This window comes from Sorex araneus, chromosome 1, assembly GCF_027595985.1.
Source record: "Sorex araneus isolate mSorAra2 chromosome 1, mSorAra2.pri, whole genome shotgun sequence".
Lineage (NCBI taxonomy): Eukaryota > Metazoa > Chordata > Mammalia > Eulipotyphla > Soricidae > Sorex > Sorex araneus.
The window spans coordinates 102,611,008-102,638,640 of NC_073302.1; the positions used below are offsets into that span (position 1 = coordinate 102,611,008).

General features: G+C 53.0%; 1 protein-coding gene across 2 annotated transcripts in view; it reads left to right on the forward strand.

Moving 5' to 3' along the window:
- MARCHF6 (membrane associated ring-CH-type finger 6) overlaps window positions 1–27,633 on the forward strand; it is a 56,659-nt gene that overhangs the window by 12,169 nt on the left and 16,857 nt on the right. For both annotated transcript variants that reach the window (XM_055119671.1, XM_055119629.1), the window contains exons 2-15: window positions 1,512–1,608; window positions 2,837–2,910; window positions 4,309–4,452; window positions 9,370–9,442; window positions 11,681–11,849; window positions 13,862–14,051; window positions 15,893–15,954; window positions 16,802–16,834; window positions 18,826–18,877; window positions 22,795–22,853; window positions 24,361–24,441; window positions 24,680–24,748; window positions 24,907–24,981; window positions 25,925–26,059. In XM_055119671.1, the coding sequence (XP_054975646.1) occupies window positions 1,512–1,608; window positions 2,837–2,910; window positions 4,309–4,452; window positions 9,370–9,442; window positions 11,681–11,849; window positions 13,862–14,051; window positions 15,893–15,954; window positions 16,802–16,834; window positions 18,826–18,877; window positions 22,795–22,853; window positions 24,361–24,441; window positions 24,680–24,748; window positions 24,907–24,981; window positions 25,925–26,059 (1,313 nt within the window). The remainder of the gene's footprint in view (window positions 1–1,511; window positions 1,609–2,836; window positions 2,911–4,308; window positions 4,453–9,369; window positions 9,443–11,680; window positions 11,850–13,861; window positions 14,052–15,892; window positions 15,955–16,801; window positions 16,835–18,825; window positions 18,878–22,794; window positions 22,854–24,360; window positions 24,442–24,679; window positions 24,749–24,906; window positions 24,982–25,924; window positions 26,060–27,633) is intronic.

Consider the following 27,633-nt stretch of genomic DNA (forward strand, 5'->3'; position numbering starts at 1 on the left):
TGTGTGATCTGGAACTCGGCGAGAGGCGGGTAGGCGGGCGGGGGGCGCACCTGAGCTCCCCAGCGAAGCTTTCCGAGGACGTTTCATTCGTCAGGGAGGACGGTGAGGGAGGGGCTGACGGCCTGCGAGTCTGTGATCTGCGTCCACCCGTTCCGGCCAGCCGGGAGAGAGTCACAGTGTCCCCGTGACTGGCCTGAGCGGTGCTGCCCTCCCTGTCACTCCCCTCGCCCTCCCCCGGCCGGCGGCTGGCAGACCCGATGTGCTATCCACCCCCCCCCCACCTGGCACCCATGAGGGCGGGGTGGCACGGGGAGAGCTCGGCCCTGGGGTCGCTTGTCGGGTTTGCCTAGAGCCAGGGGCACTGGCATCTGTGCCATCACTGCACAGGCTGGCCGCGGGGCTGTCAGCCTGGGGGTGGCGGGGCCCTGCGGGGCTTCTTTCCCATCCCGGGGCTCACGGGGGAGTCAGGAGCCGGGGGAAGGCCCTGCCTGCGCGCTGCCAGGGCAGTCTTAGGGAAGGACGAGGGCAGAGGGGAAAGGAGAGGAGTGTCCACCCCAGAGTCGGTGCTGTGGGAACGCGTCTCTGGAGGGGCCGTCGATGGACACGGTGTGACAGGCCCGGTCGGGAACCGCTTTGTCTCGATTCATGACTGTGCAGCTCAGTCACGTGATTTTAAGAAGGGCAGAAAGGGAAAGCGTGATGGCTCGGTCTGCGTTCCTCTCCTTAGGTCGGTCCCCTGGGCCACCCGAGTCTGTCCAGCCCCACCTGGGGACGTTGTGGGCACGCCGCTGCCCCCTGGCGGGGGCCCCAGGGTGCTAGGCTGCTTCCTGCTGCAGCGGCTTCTTGGGGCCTCTGCTTTCTGCACCTCGGGCTCCTTCCTCCGCCTCCTCCTCCTCACCCTCGGGGTGTCTGTGCCCGCCCACCGTGACCGAGCTTATTTCTACTAGAGAGCAGTTTGCAAAGACTTTTTCAGCTTTATTCACAAATCTCTCGTACGGAGGAACAATTGATTTATATATATATATATATATATATATATATCAGTATTTAAAGTTTCAGATATGTGAATTCTCTGCCTTTTGGAGGTTTGGGCCGTGCCCTGGGCAGCTCCCACGCCCCTGCCCACACCGCACTCTTGGGCTCCCCGTCTTTCTTCCAGCCTTCATGGTAGACTCTGTTTATTCATTTATATGGCTTTTCTTTTTTGGGTCCCACCCGGCAATGCTCAGGGGTTACTCCTGCTTCTGCACTCAGGAATCACTCCTGGTGGTGCTTGGGGACTATGTGGGATCGAACCCTGGTCGGCCGTGTGCAAGGCAAACACCCTACCCGCTGTTCTCTGGCCCCGGTGTCTTACGATAGATTTTAGCATCATCCAGATCACTTGTTTTAGTTCTCGGTGTTAATATTTACCAATGACATATTCTAATGTAACATAATATTTTACTTTTCGGTGGTCTGTGTTAAAGAACATAATCAAAAGTAATTCCTTTTATCTCCTTTGTTCGCAGATATATGTAGGGTATGTCGGTCAGAAGGAACCCCCGAGAAACCTCTTTACCATCCGTGTGTATGTACGGGCAGTATTAAGTTCATTCATCAAGAATGGTGAGTCACTTTTTACAAGTTCTGTCTGCTTGGGGGCACACCCCGGGGTGCTTGGGGCTTCGCTCCTGGCTCTGACCCAGGGGGCACTGCAGGGGCACTGGGGGACCATATGTGGTGCTGGGGATCGAACCTGGGTTCAAGTAGGAGCACTGCGTGCTGTGTTCCTCTCCCCATCATGGTGGGGCTTCAGTCCTCCCTTTCTTAGAAAGGAGACTGTGCCAACGCACCTTTCCCACAGTTCCGGAAAGATTTCAGTTGTGAAAATTTGGAAGTTGAATTCCTTGTATCTGTCGTTTGTCATGTTTGCGTATTGTCTTCAGGGCGTGTGTCTGCTCCCCTTTCTGTGTGTCATCGTCAGGGAGAGCTTGTCCTGTCCACCCAGAGTGCTCGGCTTCTCCAGGGTGGCCCGTTTAGTCTGATGCCCCGTGCCGGGCACTGCCCAGGGCTTTCACTCATTGTTTGTGCATCTTTGTCCTGGTGCTGCACCCGCTGACACAGGGGCCACTTCTGCCAGTCGTGTTGGGCATCGAGGGGGTGCCCGGGGAAAGCCACACGGGCACACACCCGCCTGCGGGCTGCCCCTGGCCCCTGCTTCGTCCGTCTGATCACACTTAGTCTTCGCCTCCTGACCCTGACTGCGAGGTCGGTGCCGCTGCTGACAGCCCGAAGCGTAGAAGGGTCCAGCGACTTGTCCCAGGTGACGCGGCCACTCTGACAGAGCCGGAGCTGGGACCTCACCGCCACCTCGTGGCGTCTCAGACAGGCAGTAGGAACTGCTGGTGCTGGGTGATTCTTTCCCATCGGAGAAGTTATAATTCATGTGAAATCTTCCTAGTGTAGATACACATTGTCTTTATTTATTTATTTATTTATTTTTTGCTTTTTGGGTCACACCCGGCAATGCACAGGGGTCATTCCTGGCTCATGCACTCAGGTACCACCCCTGGCGGTGCTCAGGGGACCATATGGGATGCTGGGATTCGAACCCGGGTCGGCCGCGTGCAAGGCAAACGCCCTACCCGCTGTGCTATCACTCCAGCCCCACATTGTCTTTATTTTTATCTGCACAATAGGGGAAGGTATCCGCTGTAAGAAATTAAGAATTTGGGATTGTTAAAGTTGTGACCGGCCTATGCCATGAAAGGATTTGATAAGAGCATTTGATGTTGGTGAAGCCAATTTTTTTGGGTCATAAACAGTGTGTTTATTAATGTATTTGTAATTGCAGCTTAGTTCAGTGGCTGAAACATAGTCGGAAAGAATACTGTGAATTGTGCAAGCACAGATTTGCTTTCACACCAAGTAAGTGCTTCTGAAGTCTTTCAGATTCTACTTTTGAATTCTAGTTGATTGCAGAAATTGCTTTGAAATAGCTGTTTCAACATAGCTTGGACAAAATAGAAAATACTGTCCAAACATTTGGAGAACGTATTTGGGGAGTGGGGCTGCCAGGCCGTGCTCTGAGGTCCAGCCCCCTGCGGGCGACTTGCTGCTGGGTGGCTCTGGCCTGTGGTGCCGGTGCTGCTGGGCCACCCAGGGGCGATGGCGGCCAGACTGGGCCCGGCTGGCTGGGGTCGGCGTGGCAGCACCCTGCCCTTGGCGCTCGGGCCTGGTCCTGCGAATTTTTTTTTTCTTTTTAACGCACATGTCAGCGTCACTGCCCGTGTGCTCCGGTGGGGAAAAGTCAGTTTATGGGCTCCTTTTTGTTGGGGAATTTTTTTGTGCCACACCCTGTGGTGCTTGGGGACTCTGGCTTCCTGCCGAGGAGTCCCCGCCGGGGCGCCTGGGGCCGGCATGTAAGTAATAAGTACCGGCCACGATCGAGGCAGGCGCTTCCCCTGCGCGCACTCCCCAGCCCTGCGGTTCCGTGCGCTGGCCCCACCGGAGAGGCCGAGTTCTCCCTGCGTGCATCTTCTGTGGCTTTCCCTCGGTTCACTCTAAAAGGATCAAATAAACGGGGTCTAAACTGGTGTGGTCACAGCCCTTTTACTTTACGTGTTTATTTTGCAGTGGATCGCTGTGAGCTAGACGCTCGCAAAGCTGTCCGTGACGGGCTTCCAGCCAGCGTGTCCCGGCCCCCGGCCCTCGCGCGTGTGCTGCTCCCAGCACCAGTGTCACAGCCCTTTTTCAGCGTTTGTTGGACCATTGCCTCTTGCAGAGAGCTGGGAAGGTCTGGGTTTTGCATTGGCACGGCTTTGTGCTAAAGTGACCAGGAGTGGGACAGCTGACACGCGTCAGGGCTGCCCACTCCCTTCTGGAACGCTCTGCTGCAGGTGTCTGCCTTCCGGGTGCCACGGGAGATGCGTGTCTGGGAGATCAGCTCCCCGTGGCGTGCCATCAGCGGCACCTGGCGCTTCACCTGGTCCTTTGTGAACAGGGGAGCCAGAAGGTTAAGAGTATTTCTGCACGAAATTAGGCGCTGTGAGTGAAGGGCGAAAGCTACTGAGTCTAATGAGCAGTGAAGCTTTTCCTGTGTAAAAGTCCCTCTCTGGGCTGTCTACCTCTCATATGTGATTTGCTCTCAGATGACTTTTGGGTGAGCTGTACTATTGTAAGTGCTTTATCCTCTTAAAAGGAAAGTGTATTTTATATACAGTACAAACATTGAAAGTGAAGGTAGCAGTAAATGCCAATTTCTTACTTATGAATTAAGATAACTAAGAGTCTTCGGAAATGATACTCACTTTTTCTCTCTCCTAGTTTATTCCCCAGATATGCCTTCACGGCTTCCAATCCAGGACATATTTGCTGGACTGGTCACAAGTATTGGCACTGCCATCCGGTATTGGTTCCACTACACGCTTGTGGCCTTTGCGTGGTTGGGAGTTGTTCCTCTTACAGCATGTGAGTATTCCTGTGTTCGGAGTCACACATCACACAGTCACGCAGGGGCAGACAGGCGATACTGTCTTAAAAATACCACCCTTGTTTTTGTTTGGACGATACTAGTTCATTGTTTACTGGGGTTGAGCCTGTAAGTAAGGCTCATTCGTGCCTGTGTGGTCCCACTGAGCCGCACGCCCTGTGTGTGGGCATTTAATCACCCGGTACCGTATGGGACATAGTGGGCGAAAGCCTTGCTGAGAGAATCCATGTGAAGTCAGAGCTTGTTTTGTTTTCTTCGGCGCCACACCTGGCCGTGAGCTCAGGACTCACACCTGGTGGCCTGGGGGACTGTTTATGGGCCTGTGATCACACCTGGGTCGGCCACCTGTGAGGCGGTGCCCTGCCTGCTGTCCTCTCCCTCTGGCCCTTAGGGGTTATTTTTAACAGTTACTTGAATGCAAGTGCAGGGGAAAAACGGTTTACAGAGGCTGCCAGTGAATGTTGCGAAAAAATTGAAAAAGTAAAATGAAGCCATAATTGGATGAAACTTGGATCTCATTCCGTTCGCTCTGTTAGAGCTGCCGTGCTGGCCCATTCCCCACCTCTGAACCTCCCTTGAAGAGAAACGTGGGAAAGCGGGGGTGGGGTGGGAGGGGGCCTTGGCCTTGGGCTTTAGAAGACGCTCGGGCTCAGTGACCCTCCGTCCGTCTCTGGGGGTTGATTCTTACAGGCCTGGCCGGAGTAGGCGGCGCCAGAGTATACAGACGGGATTTTTTTTTTTGGTGGGGGACGGGAGTTGTCTTTTGGGTCACACCTGGCAGTGCTTAGGGGATGCTCCTGGCACAGTGCTCCAAGCCGCCCTTGGCAGTGCTTGGGGACCATGTGGTGCTGGAGGTTGAACCTGGGGCTCCTGTCCCAGATTCAACATGCATGTCAGCCCCTGGCGTGCTCTCCCTGGCCCGAGCAGGCTTTCTGTGTTCTCTTGGCCCGGCTGGTGGTGCTCGGGGATCACTCCTGCTGGTGCTGCTGGCGGTTGGACCTGGCGCTGGCCACGTGCAAGGCAAGCCCGGTGCCCGCTGTGCCCTCTCTGGCCCTCGCACACGGAGTGTGTCTCCTTCAAATGGAGTGGAAGCAGGTGGGGAGACAGCCCCCAGGCCCGATGCCCCATTTCTCCCCCACTGTCATTGTCACTCACCAGGGAGTGCCCCGGGCCCGAGCAGATGGAAATAAAGAAATTGAACTTAATCTCGTATGGAGGAGCTATCGGAGAGAGGAGCCCTCAGGTTAGGAGCTCGGACAGGGGATCTCCCAGGGCGCACAGCGGGTAGAGCGTTTGCCTTGCAAGCAGCCGACCCCGATTCCTCCGTCCCCTTTGGAGAGCCCGGCAAGCTACCGAGAGTATCCCGCCCACATGGCAGTTCCTGGCAAGCTCCCCATGTCATATTCAATACGCCAAAAACAGTAACAGCAAGTCTCACCATGGAGATGTTACTGGTGCCCGCTCGAGCAAATCAATGAATAATGGGATGGCAGTGTTACAGTGGGCTGTATAGTATAGCAGATAGAGAGGGCACTTGCCTGGCACACGGCCAACCTGGGTTTAGTCCCCAGCATCCCAGATGATCCCATTGGCACCACCAGAGTTGGTCTCTGAGCACAGAGCCAGGAGTAACCTTGGGACTACCAGGTGTGACCCCCAAAACAAAACCAAGAGAAGGAAAATACTAGTGAACTGAATTCAGCAGTGTATTTGAGGATAATAAATCCTACATACCCAAGTGGAACTTAGCTATTAATGGGTACGTGAATCAGTTAATGAAACATACCACACCAGCAAAAGGAAGCATGAACGGGATATGAGTAGATGTGGAGAAGCTATTTGGTAGATTGAGCAACCATTTATGATAAATACAGTCAATAAAGTGGGGGTAGAAGGAAACATCTCAGCCTGATAAAGGTTGTAGTCCAGATCTATAGTTAACAAAATAAGTGGTGAAAAATTGTAAGCTTTTCTTGTAAAAATTGGAAGAGACACAAAATTGAATTTGAAATGAATCATATACTTTAATGTAAGCTTTAAAAAACAAAACTTCTAAAAGAAAATATAGGATGGCCATAAAATACAGGTATATTGAACTTAATTAAAATTAAGAACTTTGATTCATTCTCATATATATATATAATTTTGATCAAAACTTTTTTTGTTTTTGTTTTTTGTTACGACATGGGATAACAAGGAAGGATTTTACTACCTTTAAAGAAATCTATAGGAGCTGGCCAGAGCGATAGCACAGTGGGGAGGGCGTTGGCCTTGCACGCAGCCGACCAGGGTTCAATCCCCAGCATCCCATATGGTCCCCCAGCACCGCTAGGAGTGATTCCTGAGTCCAGAGCCAGGTATAGCCCCTGAGCATTGCTGGGTGTGACCCAAAAAGGAAAAAAAAAGCCTCCCCTCGGGGAGGTGGCGGGGGCCATGCAGAGCTGGGCCTGGACTCCGGGCAACGCGCCCTCAAGGCCCAGATTGTTGCTGTGTCTGGGGTTGAGTTTGGGGCACCACGGAGTGCGGGAGCGTAGGGCTGCACCCAGTAAGTGAACTTGCAGAACCGACCCAGTTGGTCTGTGCTAGTTGAGACCGGAGCAGTGGGTTCCCTTTGTCAGTAAGAGCTGGGATGGGATTTGAGGGAGCGTCCCTGCGGGCTGCAGTGTCGGGGGTGTGTGATCGTTACCCGTGTCTGTATGTGCGTGCCACACAAGAAAGGTTCTCCCTGACAGTGAGGCCAGAGAGGCCAGTGTATAGGGCCAGGTGTGACTCCCGCCCCGCCCGGGGTCCCATCCGCACAGAGGCACCCGGAGCGCAGAGTGGGAGGAAGCCCTGAGCACAGCCGGTGCGGGCCAAGAAAAGAGAGAAAGAATCTCTAGGTATGCAGTAAAACGGAGTTGAGAAGCAGCTGCCCGAGGACAGAGCAGAAAGGCCAGTTTCCCCTGCGGAGTCGGGGTGGGAAGTAGCGTGGAATTCGGAATGTCGGGACAGGAAGGAAGGGAGGAAGGGGCGGAGGGGTAAGAGCTCAGCGTCCGGCCTAAGGGTCAAGGTCTCCTGGTCGATGGGGCTGAGCTTGAGCACAGCGGGGAGGGCGCTGGCCGGGCCTGGCACCCCGTAGGGTCCCCCGGGCCCCCCAAGGAGTGGTCCCTGGGCACAGACTGGGAGCATGTTCAGATAACTACTGGTGTGGCCCAGAACAACAGCAACAAGTACAACACAGGTTTCTCACCTGCCAGATGCTCAGAGTTGTGCGTGGTGAAAATGTTCCACTACGGGAGAGGGACAGGGCTGCCCAGGTCACTGCTAGGGGAATCTTAACGAAATTCAGGAGCAGGGCACCGGGCAGGTAGCGTCCCTGCGGGAGCTAGGAGCAGAGCAGCGTGCTTCACACCACAGGGGCCAGGTCTGCGAGGAAAGTGAAACTTGGGAATTTCTGTATCATCAAAAACAGCTCTAGACTGTTGTTGTTGTTGTTTTTGCTTTTGGGCCATACCTGGCGATGCTCAAGTATTGCTTTTGGGTTTGTGCTCGGGAATCACTCCTAGTGGTGTCGGGGGGCATGTGGGATGCCAGGGCTGGAACCTGGGTCGGCTGCGTGCAAGGCAAACTGTCGACCCGCTGTGCTGTCACTCTGGCCCCAGAAATAATGCAGAGTGTTCATTCCTGCCAGGGGTAGGCTGTCTAACTCATTCTTCTGATCAGATAATCAGTAGATCAAATAATATAAAAAAAATCTAAGGCCATAAAGGATTTAACTAACAGTTAATAAGCTTGATTTTTTCCTGAATTGTTTATATATGCAATTGTAATCTAAATATCGCACATTACATATTCTGTAACTTTTATTGTTATCAGTATACTGGCTGACTTTCTATGTAGTATGACTTTCTGTATATTGTTGCCTTATTTTTTTAATGGGTGTATTCATACCATCCTGCAGTCAGGGGGCCCAGGACTTGTAAATTCATTTTCATATTTAGAGATAACTTGGATTGTGGTCAGTATTTACTCTTAGTCATATACTTACTCTTACTTTTTTTTTCTTTTTTCCTTTTTTTTTTTTCCTTTTTGGGTCACACCCAGCAATGCACAGAGGTTACTCCTTGCTCTGCACTCAGGAATTACTACTGGCGGTGCTCGGGGAACCATATTGGATTCTGGGAATCAAACCCGGGTTGGCAGCATGCAAGGCAAACGCCCTACCCGCTGTGCTATCGCTCCAGCCGCAGTATATGTACTTTTAATAGTTCGTGCATACATGCCAGTAGTTGTTGCTACAGAAACTGTTGAAAATTAGCTACTGAAGTGGCCGACAATTTTTAGTGTAAGGTTACAGGAAATTCTTGAACTAATCAAATACTAGTTTGAAAGAAAATCTCAGTTATTTCCTCAGTGATCTCATTTCTAAATCTATAGCTGTAATTGATATTCTTGCCCTCCCCCTCCCCCCTTTTTTTATTTTGAGCCAAAAATGGCAGTGCTAGAGGTTACTCCTGGTTCTGTGCTCGGGGATCGCTCCTGGTGGGACTTGGGAGGTGGCTTGGGGGCCAGGAATCAGATGGGACCTCGGCAGGCAAGGTGAGCGCCCTACCTGCCGTGCTAGCTCTCCGGCCCCAGGGCTGCTGGTTTGCTTATTTATTTATTTATTTATTTATTTATTTATTTATTTAATCCTTAAACTCGTTTAAAAAAATGCAGATACATCTGGAGAGAATTTCGAATTTACGTTTGAAACATTGTATACTTGCATTTCTGTGCTTGACCGTTTCTCCATGTGGTTGTGTGTCTGGACACGGCCCACTCACGGCTGCCTGGGGACGCCTTGGCCTCCGAGAGCCCGTGCTCGCTCTCGGTGCTCCCTGGCGGGCGCTGACACCCCCCTGCTCTCTCCACAGGCCGCATCTACAAGTGCTTGTTTACTGGCTCCGTGAGCTCACTCCTGACACTGCCTCTTGACATGCTGTCCACGTGAGTACCACCGTGTCTCAGCCCCTCTCCCCAGGCGCTCTGGCTGGTGCTGTGCCCCCGGAAGGCCCTACGCACAGTGGTTCCAGTACTGAGTGTTTCAACGCACTTGGTTTTGTTTGGGGCCACACTGCGGGGCTCTGTGCTGAGGGCTCACTCTGGGGGTCCCGGGGATGGAGCCCGGGTCAGCGTGTGCAGCGCAGGCGCCCTGCTGGCTGTCCCGTCTCTCCAGTCCCCCTGTTTGAGCCTACTTCGGCACAGCATTGCATTTGAATTAAAAATGTTATTTTTTTATTTTTACTGTTTCTGGGATTTGGGACCATACTGAGCAGGGGCTACTCCACACACCTCGCCGGGGCGACTCCCGGCTCCCGGCAGCGTGTGGGGGCCTGCAGGGCCGGGGCTGGGTTTGGACCTGTGCCTGCGGAGCGCGCACTAGCCCCCGAGCCAGCTTCCCGCCCCAGATTGAGTTTGTCGGTAGTATGGGATGTTCTTGTGATTGTTCTTTTTAGAATATGGACCCTCCAGTGCTGTCCCTGGAGTTAAACAGTGTCTTCCTGTGACGTTCAGCATTGCAGTGTAATTTCCTTAAGAAAGATAGGCCTTCCCTCTGCTGAGGTCTTGATTAGAGATGCTCTAAGTGTCAAAAGTAATTTGTTTAGTAAGTCTGCAAAAAATACTTTTTTTTTTTCTTTTTGGGTCATACCCAGCGATGCTCAGGGGTTACTCTTGGCTCTGCACTCAGGAATTACCCCTGGCGGTGCTCCGGGGACCCTATGGGATGCTGGAAATAGAACCCGGGTTGGCCGCATGCAAGGCAAACGCCCTACCCGCTGTGCTATCACTCCAGCCCTTTATTATTATTATTTTTTGTACCCAGCTGATCATAGGTTTTATTTATTTACTTTTGACCCCACCTGGCTGTGCTCAGGGCATGCTCTTGGCTCTGTGCTCAGGAATCTGTCCCAGCAGGGCTCAGGAACCGTATGGGGGTGGTGGGAATTGAACCCAAGTCCAGGATTAGATGTGACTTGGCCCCAGGCAAGGCAGGTTCCCTGCCCACTGTACTGTCTGGCCCCGTTATCTCTTTTCTAATGGTTTGTTTTAAATGGCTAAGTGCATTAACGTTTGCTATGAAACTTTGAAAGGCTTTGAGTATGTGATAAACCAGCATTCACGGAAGCTCTGCCAATAGAAGTGTCAGGTAAAGGTGATTGGTTGTATCACCTTTAGTATTTGCCCACCACCTTTACTTGCCCATTTACTCAGTTAATGCGGTGAGGTGACTGGCTCTAACATAAGGAACTTAGCGCCATGACCAAGTTCCTACTCAGGCCTTACTCTGTGCTCTGTGCTCAGGGATTGCCCAGGGCTTGTGAATCATGTGTGGTGCTGGGAATTAAATGCAGGTTAGCTACTTGCAAGGCAGGTGTCGTACCCACCGTACTCTCTCTCTGGTCCTAGCCTCAAGATTATTCTGTTTACTTCTTATTTATTATGTTTATTATTATGTTCACTTTTTTTTTTTTTTTGGCTTTTTGGGTCACACCCAGTGATGCTCAGAGGTTATTCCTGGCTCTTCACTCTGGAATTATTCCTGGTGGTGCTGGGGGACCATTTGGGATGCCGGGGATCGAACTTGGGTTGGCTGCGTGCAAGGCAAACGCATTCCCCACTGTACTCTCGCTCCAGCCCCTATGTTCACTTCTTAAGTGACAGATCTCTGAAACATATTGCAGACGTGGCTGGAAGGCTCCCCCTCCCTGCTTTCCTGGGTTGTGTGTTTTATAGAGGACTTTGGGGGGTCTTTCTCAGGCCCTCCCCACAGTGGCCATTTGTGTGGACTCAGGAGTCAGTTAACTGGATTTGCTAAGTAGAGTGATACAAAGACCAGTTGTTTGTAAGACTTGGATGGACTTGTTCAACAGTTGTAAAATACGCTCCCTTAGTATCGGGCATTTGGCAAGTATTTGGCCACTAGCGATGATCACTTCCTGCCTTCCCATTTCACAGCCGTGTCCGCAGGGAGGCTGTGGGTGGCCTGTTTCTGTGTGCTTCCGAGGGTCTTCTTTGCCGATAGTGCACGGTTACAAAGAAAGCCGTCCACATTCTTGGTCAGCTTCGTTCATACTTTTCAGAGAACTGAAACGATGACCTGCTCTCCAGAGTTAGGCAACGTTGGGTTTCTTGATTCTCAGGTATTCCTCGAGTCATGCTGTGCTTCGTTTCTGTCGTCCACAGGGACAATTTACTGGCGGACTGTCTGCAGGGCTGCTTTGTGGTGACGTGCACGCTGTGCGCCTTCATCAGCCTGGTGTGGCTGCGGGAGCAGATCGTGCACGGGGGCGCCCCCATCTGGCTGGAGCACGCCGCGCCGCCCTTCAACGCCGCGGGCCACCACCACAACGAGGTGATGCTCCCGGCACCCCGCCCCCCACTCTCCCGGCCCCCATTGCTGGGGCAGGCCAGTGAGCGGACGGAGGGTGAAAGATCGGCAGAATGACCCTGACTGTTTCCTCCCTCCCAGGGAGGGGGAGGGTGCGAGGTTCCCGGGGCCCGAGTGCTCCCATGGCAGTGCTCTCTGGAAGTTCACGTGCAGAGAACTTCATGTGTCTCTGACATGTTTGAGCACCCTGGGAGCTCCCAACTCTCTTTGCTTCTCAGTTCCTCCCCGGTGAAATACTTTGCCGAGCAGGAACGTTGGAACTTGGTTGCTGATGCTCACAGGCAGTTTCTCTCTCGGAGACACAGGCTTGGGTGAAGAGGGTGAGCCGGAAGCATTCAGGGGACGGTAGTTTTGTTGAGAAACTCTGGGGCCGAAAACTTTACAAATTCTTCCCAAAATCAGCCCGAGGGAGGACAGGTACAGGATGATCTCACGCTCGAGTGAGAAGGATAGAGACCCCGTCAGTTGACAGCAGAGCCTGCTCTCCCTGGTCATCCCTGACGCAGAGCCTGGAGTGAGTCCTGAGCACGGCCAGCCGTGGCCCCGACTAACAAAACAGGAAAATGGAGCCCAGAACCCGGGGTAGGGGGGTTGATGAGTGTGCTGGAGGGTCCAGGCCATTGGTGAGGGGTCTTTGGCGGCTGTGAGTTGAGGTAACTTTGTGTCCCGAGACATGAATGTCAGCACGGTCATAAACATGTCACATTTGGTGAGGTCATCTTCACACATAGACCTAAAAGCATCAGGACCGTTGCAACAGTGTTGCCTCAACTATAATAGTAACAATACAGAAAGTTAAAAGTCAGCCACTTTTATATAAAATAATCTGTACTTCATAGAATTTTATTGTGAAAAAATTGAAACACTCAAACCAGTCTTTCCATAACTTAATGTTTCCATCATGGATCTTCTGGTTTCGTGTGTTGATTGAGTCCGAGTCTCACCCTCTTCTCTACAGAATTCAGACTGGGATTGCTCCCTTGACAGTCACGTGAATCGAGAGGATTTATTCTTATCTTACCTGGTTTTAAATCTCATCATTGCACCTGCTCCTTGGAACATTCACTCGAGTTTTTCCTAGTAGAATTTTCATGAATTCATGGCGGTTGAGTGCTTTAATGGATACAGCTGGGTCTCTGCCTCAGGAGGAAGCAAATCTCAGGAGGGGCAGACGGCGGTACCTTGGGACTCTCTGCCTCCGGTCCCATTAATCGGATGAGGTCTGGAGTGTTGGCAGGCGAACACGCATCATCCATACACGTACATGCGTGGTGCCTTGTAACGAAGGAGTGCAGAACGCTGGTGTTTCTGTTCGCTTTCTTTCTTTCTTTCTTTCTTTCTTTCTTTCTTTCTTTCTTTCTTTCTTTCTTTCTTTCTTTCTTTCTTTCTTTCTTTCTTTCTTTCTCTTTTTGGGCCACACCTGGTGGTGCTCAGGGGTTACTCCTGGCTCTGCATTCAGGAATTACTCCTGGCGGTGCTAGGGGGACCATATGGGATGTCAGGGATCGAGACCCTGGCTCCGCCGAGTGCAAGGCAAACCTCCTACCCGCTGTACCATTGCTCCAGCCCGTTAGCTCATTTTCACGGACAATTTGTGAATTTTTTTTGTTTGGTTTGGTTTGGGGTTTGGGCTCATACTCAGTGGTGCTCAGGACTTGTCTGGCTCTTCACTCAGGGATCCAGCCTGCAGGGGCTTGGGGAGCCTGTGGCGTGGCAGGGAAGGGATCAGAGTCGACTGCCTGCAACCCAGGAGCCCTCCCGGCTGTCCCGCCAGCCCAGCCCGAGGAGTGTGTTCCCTGTGCCCGGCTGGCCTAGAGGGGGACACATCTGTGAAGATGTTTGGAGCTATAATAGAGCTGTGTCTGCTTCGTTTTTCTTTAGAAGGAAGAGCATGACTCGGAAATAGAGCCCCCCTCCCAAGAAAAAAACCCCAAACCTGAGCCAGGCTCAGATTCCGGGCTCTCCTGTGATTTCAGGCCCCCGCAGGAGGAAACGGTGCTGAGAACGTCGGCCCCGAGCAGCCCGGAAACCCTCCCGCGGAGAACGCAGTGGTAGGGGAGAACCCGGACGCCCAGGACGACCAGGGCGAGGAGGATGAGGAGGACAACGAGGATGAAGACGATGCGGGCGGGGATGATGCCGCGGACGCCAACAACGGGGCGCAGGGTAACGGCCTTTCACCCCTCCCCTGCCCTGCCCTCCCTTCCCGCTGGCCTGGGGTCCTGTCTCGGGACCTGCACCATGGCGCACGTGGGGGCACATGCGGGGTCCCTGTCTGAAACCAGGAGGGCGCCGGGCAGGCTGGAGAGAGAGGGCGTGAGGGAAGGCGCTTGGCTCAGTTCTGATCCCAGAATGGTTTGGCCCTCTGAGCACTGTGCGGGCCCCTCCCCCTGAGCACTGGGCCAGGAGTAGCCCCAGAACACGGCCGAGTGTGGTCCCCTACTCAGCAGCAGCAGCAGTAGCGACAGTGACAGAAACCAAAAGGGACTGTCCTTATAATTCACCCCAACCTGTACTGCTCCGACAGGGAAGGAGAATCCGTGGGTTTGACCTGATCTTGCCGACTTACTTATTCTGGCAAACTTGTGTTTTTTTGAGGCGCTATTTTCCCCTGTGGGGCAGGGTGCATCTTGTGTTGGCTGCTGGTCGTCACCGTGAAGTGTGCACTCGCTCTGCCACTGAGCTACCTCCCGCCCACACCGCATTCCGTGTTCCAAACACCCTTTTCACGCGGGCTCCCCCCTTCGGTGGAGGGGCGTACCTCTGGCTTTGTGGCCAGGGCTCACTCCTCCTGGTGCTTGAAGACCACCTGCAGGGCTGGGCTTTGAGTCGGGGTCAGTAGGACACGATGTCAACGTCTTAACCCCGCACTCTCTCCCTGGCCCCCACGAAGGACCTTGGGAGACAAGAAGAAACTAATTGGGTGTAGATCCTAGTTTTGGTTGTGATGCATTTGACAGTTCTTTGTAACTCCTTCCTGCTTTGCCACTTCATTGTCAGTGCATCTTAAACCGTCAAAGAAATGTCCTTGAAGTGGAACCTGCACCTCTGCCACGGGAAGACGTTAAGTGCCCGTGGTGGCGCGAGTGGTCGGCTCCAGGATCTGGAAGCAAGGCCCGAGACGGTGCCTCCCCGCCCCAGAGTGCTCTCGGGGCTGCACGACGCCTGGCTGGGCGGTTTCTGTTGCTGGTGCCGCGTGCCGCGTGTGTTTCTGGCACTCAGGACGCCGGGCCCCTGCGTCCCGGGGCCCCTGCGTCCCGGTGCCCCTGGCCTGGTGCGGCGGCAGAGCAGCCAGGAGCACAGACCTGTCGTTGAGCTGGTGATGGCTGCCGCGCAGGTCGCGCCAGGGCTGCTGCTGCGGAGAAGCCTGTGTAGGCCAGTTCCCTGGTAGCTCCACTGAGCGGAGGCCTGAGGGACGAGAGGCAGCAAGGGTGTGACGGGCTCTGGGGCCTGCGCAGGGATCCCGAGCGTCTGTGCGAGGCGCTGAGGATGCCGCAACCCCAGCTGCCTGACGCCCCGCCCCCGCCTCCTCCCTGCATAGGCACCCAAGATGCTCTCGTGCCTTCCGGACCTTCCTGGGCTTTCCCCACTCCAGTAAGGGACGAAAGAGAACGCCCGTTTCTCCTGTATGATCCCGCCCCGGGCTGCCCTTCCACACAGCCTCTTCTGCTGCCTCCTTCCCCGCCCCGTGAGCGCCTGTTCCTGACGCCGTTCCTCAGGCCTGCAGGTTCCTTCCCGGCTCAGCTCTGGAGCTTTTTCACGCGACTGGCTGCATTCCTTTCTGGTGTACCACAGTCCAGAAACACCTTGTTTCTCACCCCAGATGTTGTGATTATTTACACGTGTCCTTCCTTCCTGCCTAACAAGTAAATACTCAGTATGGAGAAAATTTAAATGTGCTTTAGCTTCTCAACCACAGCTCACGGAACATCAAATTAAACGAGTCTTTTTTTATTTGTTTGTAGCTCAGGTTGTTCATGATACTTAAACTATGATTCTCTTTCTAGACGACATGAACTGGAATGCTTTAGAATGGGATCGGGCTGCGGAAGAACTCACGTGGGAGAGAGTGAGTAAGAATTCTGCTGAGTACCCTGGGACTTTAGTCCTCACGGGTATTTGGTTTCTTTATTTCTGGTGGTGCCTAGGGGTTGGCTCCTGGCGCTGTGCTTAGGGATCACGCCCTGTGGCTCTCAGGGGCCCGTGGGGGTGCTGGGAATGAGCCCGGGGAGGCAAGCTCCGTGCCTATGGTGCTGTCTAGTTTGCCTTTGGGTCTCACCCTGCGCTGTCCAGGACTCACTCCAGGGCCTGCACTCTGGGGTCGCTCCTGGGGGCCGGGGGGCTCCGGGATGCCGGGGGTGGAACCTGGGTCAGCTCCGCGCCAGGCAAGCGCCCCATGTGCTGTTTCCTCACTCCAGACCCCTCACGTGTATTTTAAAGTTGATTTTATATTTAGATGTATATACTCACTTTGTTTTTATATTTGAAAACAGTTATAGAACTTGTAGAGAAAGTGTTGTTTTTTATTGTGTTTATTGTTTTTGGTAAAAATACAACAGATTCATTGTTGATGCCTTTTGCTTTATTGCTTTTGGTGCAAACATTCCTGGGAATGCTTAGCTTGAGATTATAGACCGAAAAATTGAAGTAATAATTTAAGTATGTTGTGATACTTCAGTTGACAGAATAATGCAATTCTAGCGTGAAATCTTGATTGATTTTTTACCTTATATGTAAGAATTAAATCCATGATAGAAATTCTGTGTCTGTAACTGTGTAATTCAGAATAAGAGAAGACCCAAAATAAGGGTAATATTTAAGATAATGAAATGAAAAATGAACCTTTGCAATCGATAGTTTTTATTCTATTTATTCCATTTGTATATTGAATTAATGCATATTGTTATTTATTTTAGATGCTAGGACTTGACGGATCCCTAGTTTTTCTGGTAAGTATAGCTATTCTTTTGCTTACTTTTGGTTTTTGGATCCCACCCAGCGGTGCCCAGGACTATCTGTGCTCAGGGATCACTCCTGGTGGGGCTCAGGAGACCATGTAGGGTGCCGGGGATCGAGCCTGGGTCAGCCCTGTGCAAGGCAAGAGCCCTGTACACCCGCTTTGGCCCCAGCCTATTATTTCCTAGCAGTAGAAGTGTGATTTAGTCATTGCGGTGATTGAAATAAATTTCCTTTCTCATCGTGTGTTTGGGTCATACTTGGTCCTACCTGGGGGTGGCTTGCAAAGGTGCTCAGGGCCGGGTGGTGCTGGGGGTTAAACCCGGGCCCCCCCAGGCAGAGTATGTGATCTAGTCCTTTGGGTCATCTCCCTGGACCTGAGGCAGTCGTTTCAAATTTGCAATATATGCTGACTTTTTATTCCTGAAGTTTTAAAATGCCCGATGAGTTTTCATTGCCTGTTCATTGGAGAACATCTCTTTTGTGTATTGTTAGTGTGGGCAGAGCAGAAAGGTGATATCACTTAAAGAGTAAATAGCAAGTACTGTAAGGGAAACTGTAGCTAAGAAGAACTTTTCCCCTCCACCCCGCCGTGGCTTGCCCCTGAGCCGTGGCCACAGGGATGAGAACTTTATTGACAGGAAGATGGGCTGAAGGGTATTTGATCCAGAAACACCCAGTGTTGCCAAAGACCCAATTGATTTCTGTCTACCTCTTCGGGGCCTTGGTTCCTTAGCAGGCTGGCACCGTATGGGAGCTGATCTAGGAAACTGGAGCTAAGTGTCAAGATTTTGAGGACCATGTTATGGTAATTCCCAGGCTTAGTGAGGTGAGATTATCAGTGAGCCCCTGTTCTCTGCTAGACCACTGGGAGTCTGGTCGGGTAGACAGCTGGCTAGGTAGGTGCTCACTTCTCTCTCTAACCGTGTCGTTCTCAAGTTGTGGAAGCCTTGGGGATGACGCAAACCTATTCTGTCATAAGGACTCAAAATCAGGGTGACGTCCTTCCTTCAGTGAAGAAAATTTTAATATTTGTCATGTCAGCTGTTGTGATAGTTACAGGGAGATTCAGAGATGAGTGAAATAGTGACCTGTTCAGAAATACGTACATAGAAACGTCAGAGGCATGGTGTGTTGGAAACTCAGTGACGGATGCTGTGCACTGGACACGGGGCACAGAACAGGGCCAGAGGGAGGGGGTGTGGAGTTTGTCAGTCTGTCAGGAGACCGGCCAGGGGTCTCCGGCACCAGAAACACTGGGGTGAGGACAGGTTGGGCTGCGGAAGCGGAAGACATCTGCGTGTGACTCGAATGGAACAGTCCTCTTGAGACACGCGTTGTCCTTCTCGCCTCTTGGACTGGTGGTGGATTAGAAAACCTTGATCAGATGTTCTTTGGTAAAGAAAGTCTAACCCGTGTGGGTGCCACTGGGGGGTTGTTTAACTCGAGCTGGGCAGCGGGGAAGCCCGAGCCGGTGGGCTTTGCAGTGCAGCCAGCCTGGAGCGGCCCCGAGACCCGGGAGGAGTGGACGGGTCAGTCAGACGGTGCTTCTGTCAGCGCCTCACGCGCTCCAGGTGGCAGCACGCTTTCCCACTGACTTCCGGGGGGCTTCCCAGGGCGACTCCCTGTTGCTCTCTGCAGGTACCGACCCCTGCGATTTCCCGAGTCTGAGGAGCTTGACAGTGTGGCCTGTGGTGGGAGGACTGTGTCCTGCTCCCCTGACAGTGGTGGGGGGGGCGGTCCTTGGAGGGGATGAGACGGGCAGCATAGCGCTGTGGCCCTCGGCTCCATGGCTTTCTCTGCCCATGAAGTTTTCAGATTGGTTTTCTGTGCACTGGCTACGGAAAAGAAAAAGGGAAGTTAAAATGGTGGAACAAAATAAGCCAGACTCTAGAGAGAAAATCACAGTCAGCTAAACAGACTAGTCCAAATAGGTGTTATCAATTAGGAGTAAACTGTTAGACTAACGCTGTTTTTCCTTTAGGAGCATGTCTTCTGGGTGGTGTCTTTAAACACGTTGTTCATTCTTGTTTTCGGTAAGTGATGCTTCGGCTTTGTTTATGGTGGCCTGGTAGGGCTGAGTTGGCTGGGGGCCTTGCTGCAGGTTTTGTGTTTGTTCTAACATAGGGATCCATGAGACAGCGTTAGATCAGTGATTGTGTAGGTTCCTCAGGCCTTGTGACAGACAGACACTCTCTCTCTCTCTCTCTCTCTCTCTCTCTCTCTCTCTCTCTCTCTCTCTCTCTCTCTCTCTCTCTCTCTCACACTTTGTTTCCTAAACAACATTGATGCAGTTACTTCCATCACTGCTTCTGAGGGACACTTCTGTCTCCTTAGATGGTGTCGCAGAGGCTTGCGAGCGTCCACTGTCCCACCTCAGGAGTCCACTCTGTGCTGAGTGTCTCTGTGCTGTGTCCTGTGGCAGGAGAGCTTGTTTCCGTCTGTCTAAAGCTCCTCACCACCTTGGCCGAGACGGGATCCTGGCCTAGGGCTTTGCCTGCGGACAGGTGGCTCTGGGCTTGAGGGAGGAAGAGAAAAGTTCCCCCTTTAGAACCAGTCCGGTCAGGGCAGTCCTTCAGACTGAGGCAGGCAGGCTTGAGGAGACGCCGTGGCCGGGCTTCTCTCCTTTGGGGAAGACGAGAGGCTTGCGTCAAGTGGCCGCGTACCTGTTCTGCCGGGGTCGGGCTCTCGTTGGCTGTGCCGGGCTGTGTCTCCTGACAGGGGGCAGGACGGGACAGACACGCTTGTAGTCGTCAGGCTGCCCAGACCCCCTCTGCCCCAAGGGGGCATGAACGCCTTCCCTGAGTCCCGAGTGACCGGCCATGTGGGGTCCGCAGCGGGAGCACAGTGATCACACGGCACGGACACACGCACCGGGGAGGAAATGAAAAGTGAATTTCTTTTCTTTCTTGTTTTTCTTTTATGTTATTTTATTTTTTGCTTTTTGAGTCACACCCGGTGATGCTCAGGAGTTACTCCTGCTCTGCACTCAGGAATTGCTCCTGGCGGTGTTTGGGGACCACATGGGATGCTGAGGATCGCACCTGGGCCAGCCGCATGCAAGGCAAACACCCTGCTCACTGTCACTCCGGCCCTGAAAAGTGAATTTCTGAATCTTGTCTGTAAAAGCTAAAGGAATTGTCCGGTCTCTTGTTGAGTAAAATACCCTAAAAATAGTCCACCAGTTCACCTGGAGTGACCTGTAAGTGTTGCTGGCTCTCAGGAGGCTTGTTCTAGTGATTCGCCCTTTGCCTGTGAGGGGAAGGTACCTGCACAGCCATTCCCTTACTCGCTGCGTAACAGCACCTCAGTGTACGGATCATGGAACTGTTGTGATCTTGGACAAGTTTGTATTGTGACAGAAAAGATGGTTTATGGTAGATTGGTCTTGAGTAGCCCGAGTTTGCAGAAATCTCCTGCCAGTCCTCAAAAATGCTATTGTCACTTAACATGGAATATGCCTGAGTTGCATAGTGCTGTTATAAACACCTGCACGTGTCTGGATGGTAATTTAAATATCTTTAATTTCTGCTGTAGTAGCCCACAGCCCATAAATATTTATCTTACTTTCACTAGTCTGCAGTAGTGAAAGGCTGAAAACCACTGGTCTATCGGATTTACTCGAAATTTGTTCTTGCAGAGATGTAAAACTTGAAACGAATGTTTAGAAGAAAAGTCACTATTAAAACATGAATTATGGAACCTAGAACTCATGATATATATATAAATCAAATTTAACTTATGTAAATTTTTTTCTAACTCAACCTTCTAAGCTTATACTCTTTCCCACATTTTGTCTTAGTAAGTGTACTTAAACCTGGATGTACTTAAACTTGGACTCTTTTGAAATACGTGACCGAGTTTTCTTCTGAGGGAAAGACTTTCCTTTTAAGTGAGCGGTCGTTGGGGTGAAGCCCTTCCTGCTGGGCTCACGGGGCCCTTGCCTGGCAGAAATACCTCCCAGCCAGCAGGCGGGCTGGTCCTCACAGACAGGCTTTCACTTGAGTGGCTTCTAGAAGTAGCTAGTGGATAAACGGGCGTTACGGTTGCTGTTTCGGTCTCCCTGCCCTGCAGTTGTGAGAGTGGGACTCTGCCTGTCCGGACCCTCCGGTGGGTGTGAGAACAGCAGGAAACAGTCGGCATGCCTTTTTCTTACCCTTCACACATTGCTCTTGTCCCACAGTCAGGGGATCAGTTAACAATGCTTGCATGTCGCACGAAGGTATGCGGTGTACCAGGGACTCCTCCAGAGCTTGTCTGCCGTGGGACGGTCGCCCGAATGGGTCGGGTGCTCACTGCCGTTTCTGCTCATGACAGGCCCCTCCCCTCCTCTCCTCACGGGCTGTGCCGTTTGCCGTTGCCGGGAAAGCTTGGAAGGATTGTGAAAGGATTGTTTTGCTTTCTGGGCCAAGCCTGGCCGTGCAGGGAGATGCTTTGGGCTCGGTCCTCTGGGCTCACTCTGGTGCTCAGGGTCCTGGTCTGGGGCTCAGGCCCAGCCTCCACAGGCAGAGCTGGGGCTTCCCCTCCTCTAGCTGCCCGCCCCCCCCAAAACTTCTCACGTGACAGATTCGGGTGTTTCAAAAGAACCATAGTGTTACCTCGCTTTGCAAAAGTTCCAGAATGTATTATTTCTTTTTTTTTTTTTTTTTTTTTTTGCTTTTTGGGTCACAACCCATCGATGCTCAGGGGTTACTCCTCGCTTTACACTCAGGAATTACCCCTGGCGGTGCTCAGGGGACCATATGGGATGCCGGGGATCGAACCCGGGTCGGCCGCGTGCAAGGCAAACGCCCTACCCGCTGTGCTATCGCTCCGGCCCCCAGAATGTATTATTTCTGATAGTGCGTTATGTTAAAAATTCCTGTTTCAAAAAATCATTTATAGTCCACCTGAATGCTGAGCAGTTCCTTCAGCCCTGGGAGCTTCTCCTCCTCCTCCTGCCTAGGAGTCAGGGCAGGCTGTCCTTGACTCCCGCGTCCTGCAGGGGGAGCCTGGCGGTGCCACTCCCCGTCTCCCTCCCTCCCTAGGCCTGGAGGCCCCACAGAGGGGCCAGACGCCCCTGGACAGACCCTCACTGGCGACACTGTCTCCTGGTACGATGTGTGAGGAAGACATTGTATTGTGCTGGTTTTTCACCGTCACGGTGGCTGGGGCAGACGCCTCAAGGCTCAGAGTCAGGCCTCGTGTCCCTGTAGCCTCGGAAGGTCGTGCCAGGCTGGGACGCAGACTTCAGGACGCCGGCCCTTCCAGCGCTCTGGCTGAGGGGAAAGGCTTTGAGCCACACCGGGGCTGTGCTCAGGCTGATTCCTGTCTCGGCACTCGGGTCACTCCTGGCAGCCGGGGGACCGTCTGGGGTGCTGGGGATCAGACCGGACTGGCCGTGTGCACGGCCGGCGCCTCCCCGCAGACCCCGGCTCCCTCAGCGGACAGCAGCAGGTGGGCGTGCGGTCTCGCCCGCCCGTTGCCCCGGTGCCTGTGCGTCCCGTGGCGTTGCTCATTCTCCTTTGGAGGCCCTGCGTTGGCCTCCTGTGTGAGTATTTCACATGTCCGGATTTTCTGTGTTCGGTGTGTCGCCATCAGCTTTTGGTTGTTTTGTTTTGTCACCAAGAATCTATTCGTCTGTAGCCACCCGTGTGCCTCAGCCTCTTCCCAGCTCTCTCCTTGTTCTCTGTGATGCTTCTGCCATCTCCTCGTCCTCCCACGAGACCCTTGTCACAGTCGTGTCTGTGTCCATTTGCCACGAGTTTGTGCTAGAGCCCCCGTCTCTGTAACACGCAGTTTATCCGTGCTGAGGTAGGCAGTCTGTGTAGACTGAGGCTGGCGTCTCTCGTCTCTCTCAGAGCCCGAGGCCCTGGTGATGGGGGTTGGTGTTCGGAGTGCTCATTGCTTTGATTTCACTTCATTTCATTGAAATCAATGAAGTTTTCATTGAGTTTTTTTCCCTCCTTTTTAGCATTTTGCCCATACCACATTGGTCATTTCTCCCTTGTTGGTTTGGGATTTGAAGAACATGTGAGTATATACTTTTCAAACTTGCTTACGTTACTGATCTTCGAGCTTGCTAATTGTTGAGTACGTGGTGCTGTTGTGAAAAGTACTTCATTTCTCAGTATCGCTTATGCATGTGATAGTTAATTAGCCCATACAGTCTCTTTCCTCTAGAGCCAGTAGTGGCACAAGACAAAGTAGGTCTTGTTGCAGCTCAGAGACGCATTCTGAGAAGTCCCCTGACACACGCGTGCTTCCGTGCAGACCCACAGCCACCTGGCCCACTAACCCACATGCCTCATCCCCTCTCTCCCAGACAGCCCATAGCTGCTTAGAAATGTCACAGTGTATTTTTGAATTTTTTAATTGAATCACTGCGAGATACATATTTACAAGGTGGTTCATGATTGGATTTTAGTCATAGAATGTTCTAGCACCCGTCCCTTCACCAGTGTACATGTCCCACCACCAGTGTCCCAGTTTCCTTCCCTCCACCGTCCCCATCCTCGACCCATCCCAGGTGGCTTCTGTGGCGGACACTTTCCCTCGAGTTCTCTGTTTATGAAATGTATTTGTTTTCTCTCTCTAATAACATGTATTATTTTTTTGGGTTTTTTTCTCTTTTTGGGTCACACCCGGCAATGCACAGGGCTTACTCCTGGCTCTGCACTCAGGGTCACTCTTGGCGGTGTCCAGGGGACCATGGAGAGTACTAGGGTCAAGCCTAGGTTGGCTGCGTGCAGGGCCAGCTCTCTACCCACGGTGCGCTCTGACCGGCCCAGATATATTTAAGGAGCAACTGATTTTCTGCAGTGTGCGGTTCAGTGTGTCTGTGCTTTTTGAGAGATGCCATCCTGACGGGCTCAGAAGGGCCGAGGTGTCTCCCGGCCTCTGTGATCACCCAGTTCTCACCCGTCAAAACAGCTTGGAAGCTCAGAGTGATCGTTTGCGTTTTGGGTTTTTGTTTTGATTTTGGTGGGGGCACACCTGGCAGTGCTCAGGGGTTGCTCCTGGCGGTGCTTGGGGATTGAACCCCGGGCCGGCCGTGTGCCAGGCAAGCACCCTGCCCGACGTCCTGTCTCCGTAGCCCCCAGTACCTCGGTGATTCTGCCTGCGCCGTTGGGCGCGTCTTGCTGCGTGAAGATGAGGGCCCGAAGGCGGTGCTCTGCAAACCCTTTTTGCGCTCTCCACACCCCTCCTGTGCCTGGCCGGAGACCGGGCAGCTGCTGAGAGCCAGGCCCACGCCAGCGGGCAGTGTGCTGCCCCCCCCCCCGGGGGCTCCTGCCGGCCCGCCTGGATGCCCACGCTGGGGTGGGGCTTTTGGCCGAGTCTGGGCAAGATTCTCTTGACTCTGGTCGGAGTCGAGTGATGGCTGACTCTCTCGCTCTGTCGCCACGCGGAGCTGCCCCTGGAGAGGAGCCGGTCCCTGAGTTCTGCCTTTCTCTCCGCGAGCCTGAGTGACGGGGGCGAGAGACCTTGCCGAACTGGCCGCAGGCCGTGTTTGCGATTAACTTCCTCTCCTTGCTTCTAGGTGCAAGCATCTCACTTTGAAGGCTTGATCACAACCATAGTCGGGTATATACTCTTAGCAATAACGCTCATCATTTGTCACGTATCCTTTAAAGAACTCGCTGGGGTGCAGTGACAGGACTCAGGGCTGGGAGGGGTTGTGCTGTTAATGACAGGGTTTTGTTCCTCCCTGCTTTGCCCTTTGAGTCAAGTCAGGGCCGTTTGGAGGCGAGGGCGGACGAGCCCTGGGTGAGTCCGTTGCCGGGGAACTTTACGGGTCTCCCGTAGAGCCTGCTCCTCACCGTTCCCAGTGTTCCTTTTTCCTTGACTGGATGTGCCAGGGCCTGGCAACTCTGGTGAAGTTTCATCGGTCTCGTCGCTTGCTGGGGGTCTGCTACATAGTCGTCAAGGTGACTCAGAGGGCTGGGGGTAGCTTGAGGCTCAGTTGCTTGCCGTGCATGTGGAGGCCCTGGGCTCCATCCTGCAGGACAGACACAGACTGATGCAAACCTTGGAGGTGATTTCTCCCTGTTCGGGTGACACTGACGACGTGTATTTTCACTCGAAGGTCTCCTTGTTAGTGGTGGTGGAAATTGGAGTCTTCCCTCTCATCTGTGGCTGGTGGCTGGACATCTGCTCGCTGGTGAGTCTCATGTTTATTACCACGTAATCCAAAAACTTTAGGTTCTCAGAAGAGCAATCCTTAGAATAGGTTATTTAAAAAGGTTGGGGGGCTGGAGCGATAGCACAGCGGGTGGGGCGTTTGCCTTGCATGCGGCCAACCCGGGTTCGAATCCCAGCATCCCATATGGTCCCCTGAGCACCGCCAGGGGTAATTCCTGAGTGAAGAGCCAGGAGTAACCCCTGTGCATTGCCGGGTGTGACCCAAAAACAAAACAAAAAAAATTAAAATTAAAAAGGTTGGATATTTGGTAGTGTTTTTTTTTTTTTTGAGATCATCATTATCATTGCTAATTTTTAGAAACCTGTGGGTTTTTTTTTTTAGGCTTTGCGCTAATTTTTAATGTTAGAATATTTTGACTGCGATTTTCTTAATAACCAAGAGAATCTTCTTATTTTGCTCTTCTAAATTTTATGATAATGTGTGTACTATCTTCATCGAAATAGACTGATAACACTTTTTGTAGTAATGTACTCAGCCCTCACAATTTGTGTCAAGTCAGGTGCTCTAGGCTATAATTTTGTGGCTGTCAGTTGCTAGCCGTTTTGGTTTTTCAAATATACTTTACAGAGAGAAGTTGCCTTTTTATTCTGAGATAGCGTTTTTCTCTCATCTCTTAAAATTTGAATGAATACAGAACTTTAACCAAGATTAGGTATTATGGTAACCCAAATTATGTCTTTTACAAAATAATAGGATTCACAGCGTTCTCGACCGGTCGGTTAGTGTCAGACATTTGGAAACACTGTCCGGTCTTCGATGGTGTCTGTTCCCGGGCCCACGCCTGGCATTAGAGCCCGCTCGCCCAGGGCGCTCCCGTCACCCACTCGCGCGCGACCCGTTCCCTTCCTGGCAGCGGGAGACACGGGCTGCCGCTCTCTCTGACCGGTCCTGTTCGCCACAGGAAATGTTCGACGCGACTCTGAAAGACCGAGAGCTGAGCTTCCAGTCGGCGCCGGGCACGACCATGTTCCTGCACTGGCTGGTGGGGATGGTGTACGTCTTCTACTTCGCCTCCTTCATCCTGCTGCTCAGAGAGGTCAGTGCCGCCCGCTGCTGGGGGCGGTCGTGCCAGGCCTCAGGCACGGGAGTGATTGCCTTTTTGGGTCACACCGGCGATGCTCACAGGTTCCTCCTGGCTCTGCACTCAGGAATGATTCCTGGCGGTGCTTGGGGGACCATATGGGATGCCGGGGATTGAACCTGGGTCCGCTGCGTGCAAGGCAGACGCCCTCCCCGCTGTGCTATGGCTTTAGCCCCAGGGATGATTTCTTAACTAGGTCATTTTCTTTATCGTTTTGTAGCTGTTTGTTTCTGGCCCTACCTGGCGGTGCTCGGGGCTTACCCCTGGCTCTGTCCTCCGCATGGCTCCCGGAGGGCGCGGGACGGGACGTCGGTGGTGCTGGGGGTGGAGCCTGCCTTGCGGGCAGGACAAGTGTCCGTCCTGCTGTGCTCTCGCACCCGTCCTCTTTAGCATTTTATTCCGAGTGAGTAAGTGATAATTGAGTTTGACTTAATTTGTCTCTAGTCACTGAACATAGATGTCTTACTGTTTCTGGCTGAGGAGTAGGCAGGGAGGAAACTCGGCCCAGGCACTGGTGTTGCTTGGTGACATCGCAGCCGCCCTCCTGTGCGTGCAGTCCTGGCCCTGTGCGCCTAGACTGCAGCGGTGAGGCGGTGCGGTGCTTCCCTCCAGGGCGTGGCCACACGGGCTCGGATCTGCCACGTGAAATGGACACCTGGGCTTGGGGCTGGTGTTCCTCAGGGCTCCAGTTTGTTTTTGAGAACCTTTACTAGCCCTGTTTTCGGGTAGTTCTTAACGACTGGAGACAGTGAAGACGGATCAGCACCTGCCTAGCGCACGCCCCATGCTCCCTGGGTTTGGTGTAGTGGGAGTGCAGGACGGCAGAGGTCGTGGTGTGGCTGCTGGGCCTCCCCGCCCGGGCTGCTCTCCCGTGCCGGCTCCGTCTGTCTGCCGGCAGCGTGAGTGAGCGGCTGGTCAGGGCGTGACTCGGTGGTTTGAAGGTTCTCGCCTGGCAAGAGCAGGGTTGTGAGTTGGAAACTGGTGCTGCCCACGCATGCTGAGGGCACCCCGGCAGCCCTGCAGGTAGAGGCCCCAGGGAGGAAGGACCGGAAGAGGCCCGGGGCGTGGAAGCACGAGCGTCAGGCTCGTCCCCGTGCTGTGCGTGTGCTGAGACGGGCCTCGCCGCCACGTGGTCGGGGTCTCTGGGGAGGACAGGTACTTGTTTGTGGCCCGCGCCTGGTGGTGACCATGTACGGTGCCGAGAACTGAACCAGGGCTGGCCACGGCAAGTGTCAGAACCCTTGTGCAGTCTCTTGGCCCTGCCACTGCTCTGAGCCCGTCAGTCTGCTCCGTTTAGATGGAGATGGAGATGGAAGGGTCTGGAAGGTCAGGGTGGCTGGTGCAAAGTGGCCGGAGTGAAAACAGAGGCTTCGGGCTCTGCTTTGCTTTCGAGAGATTCGAGTTACGGAGAGCCATAATGACCTGAATCATACTGTTTAGATTCAGTATGTTTCATTTGCAAATGAAGTCTTGTATTGTTCCTTGAGAACAAGTGATCCAAAACACAAGCAGGTGTGTTTGTGAAAAGG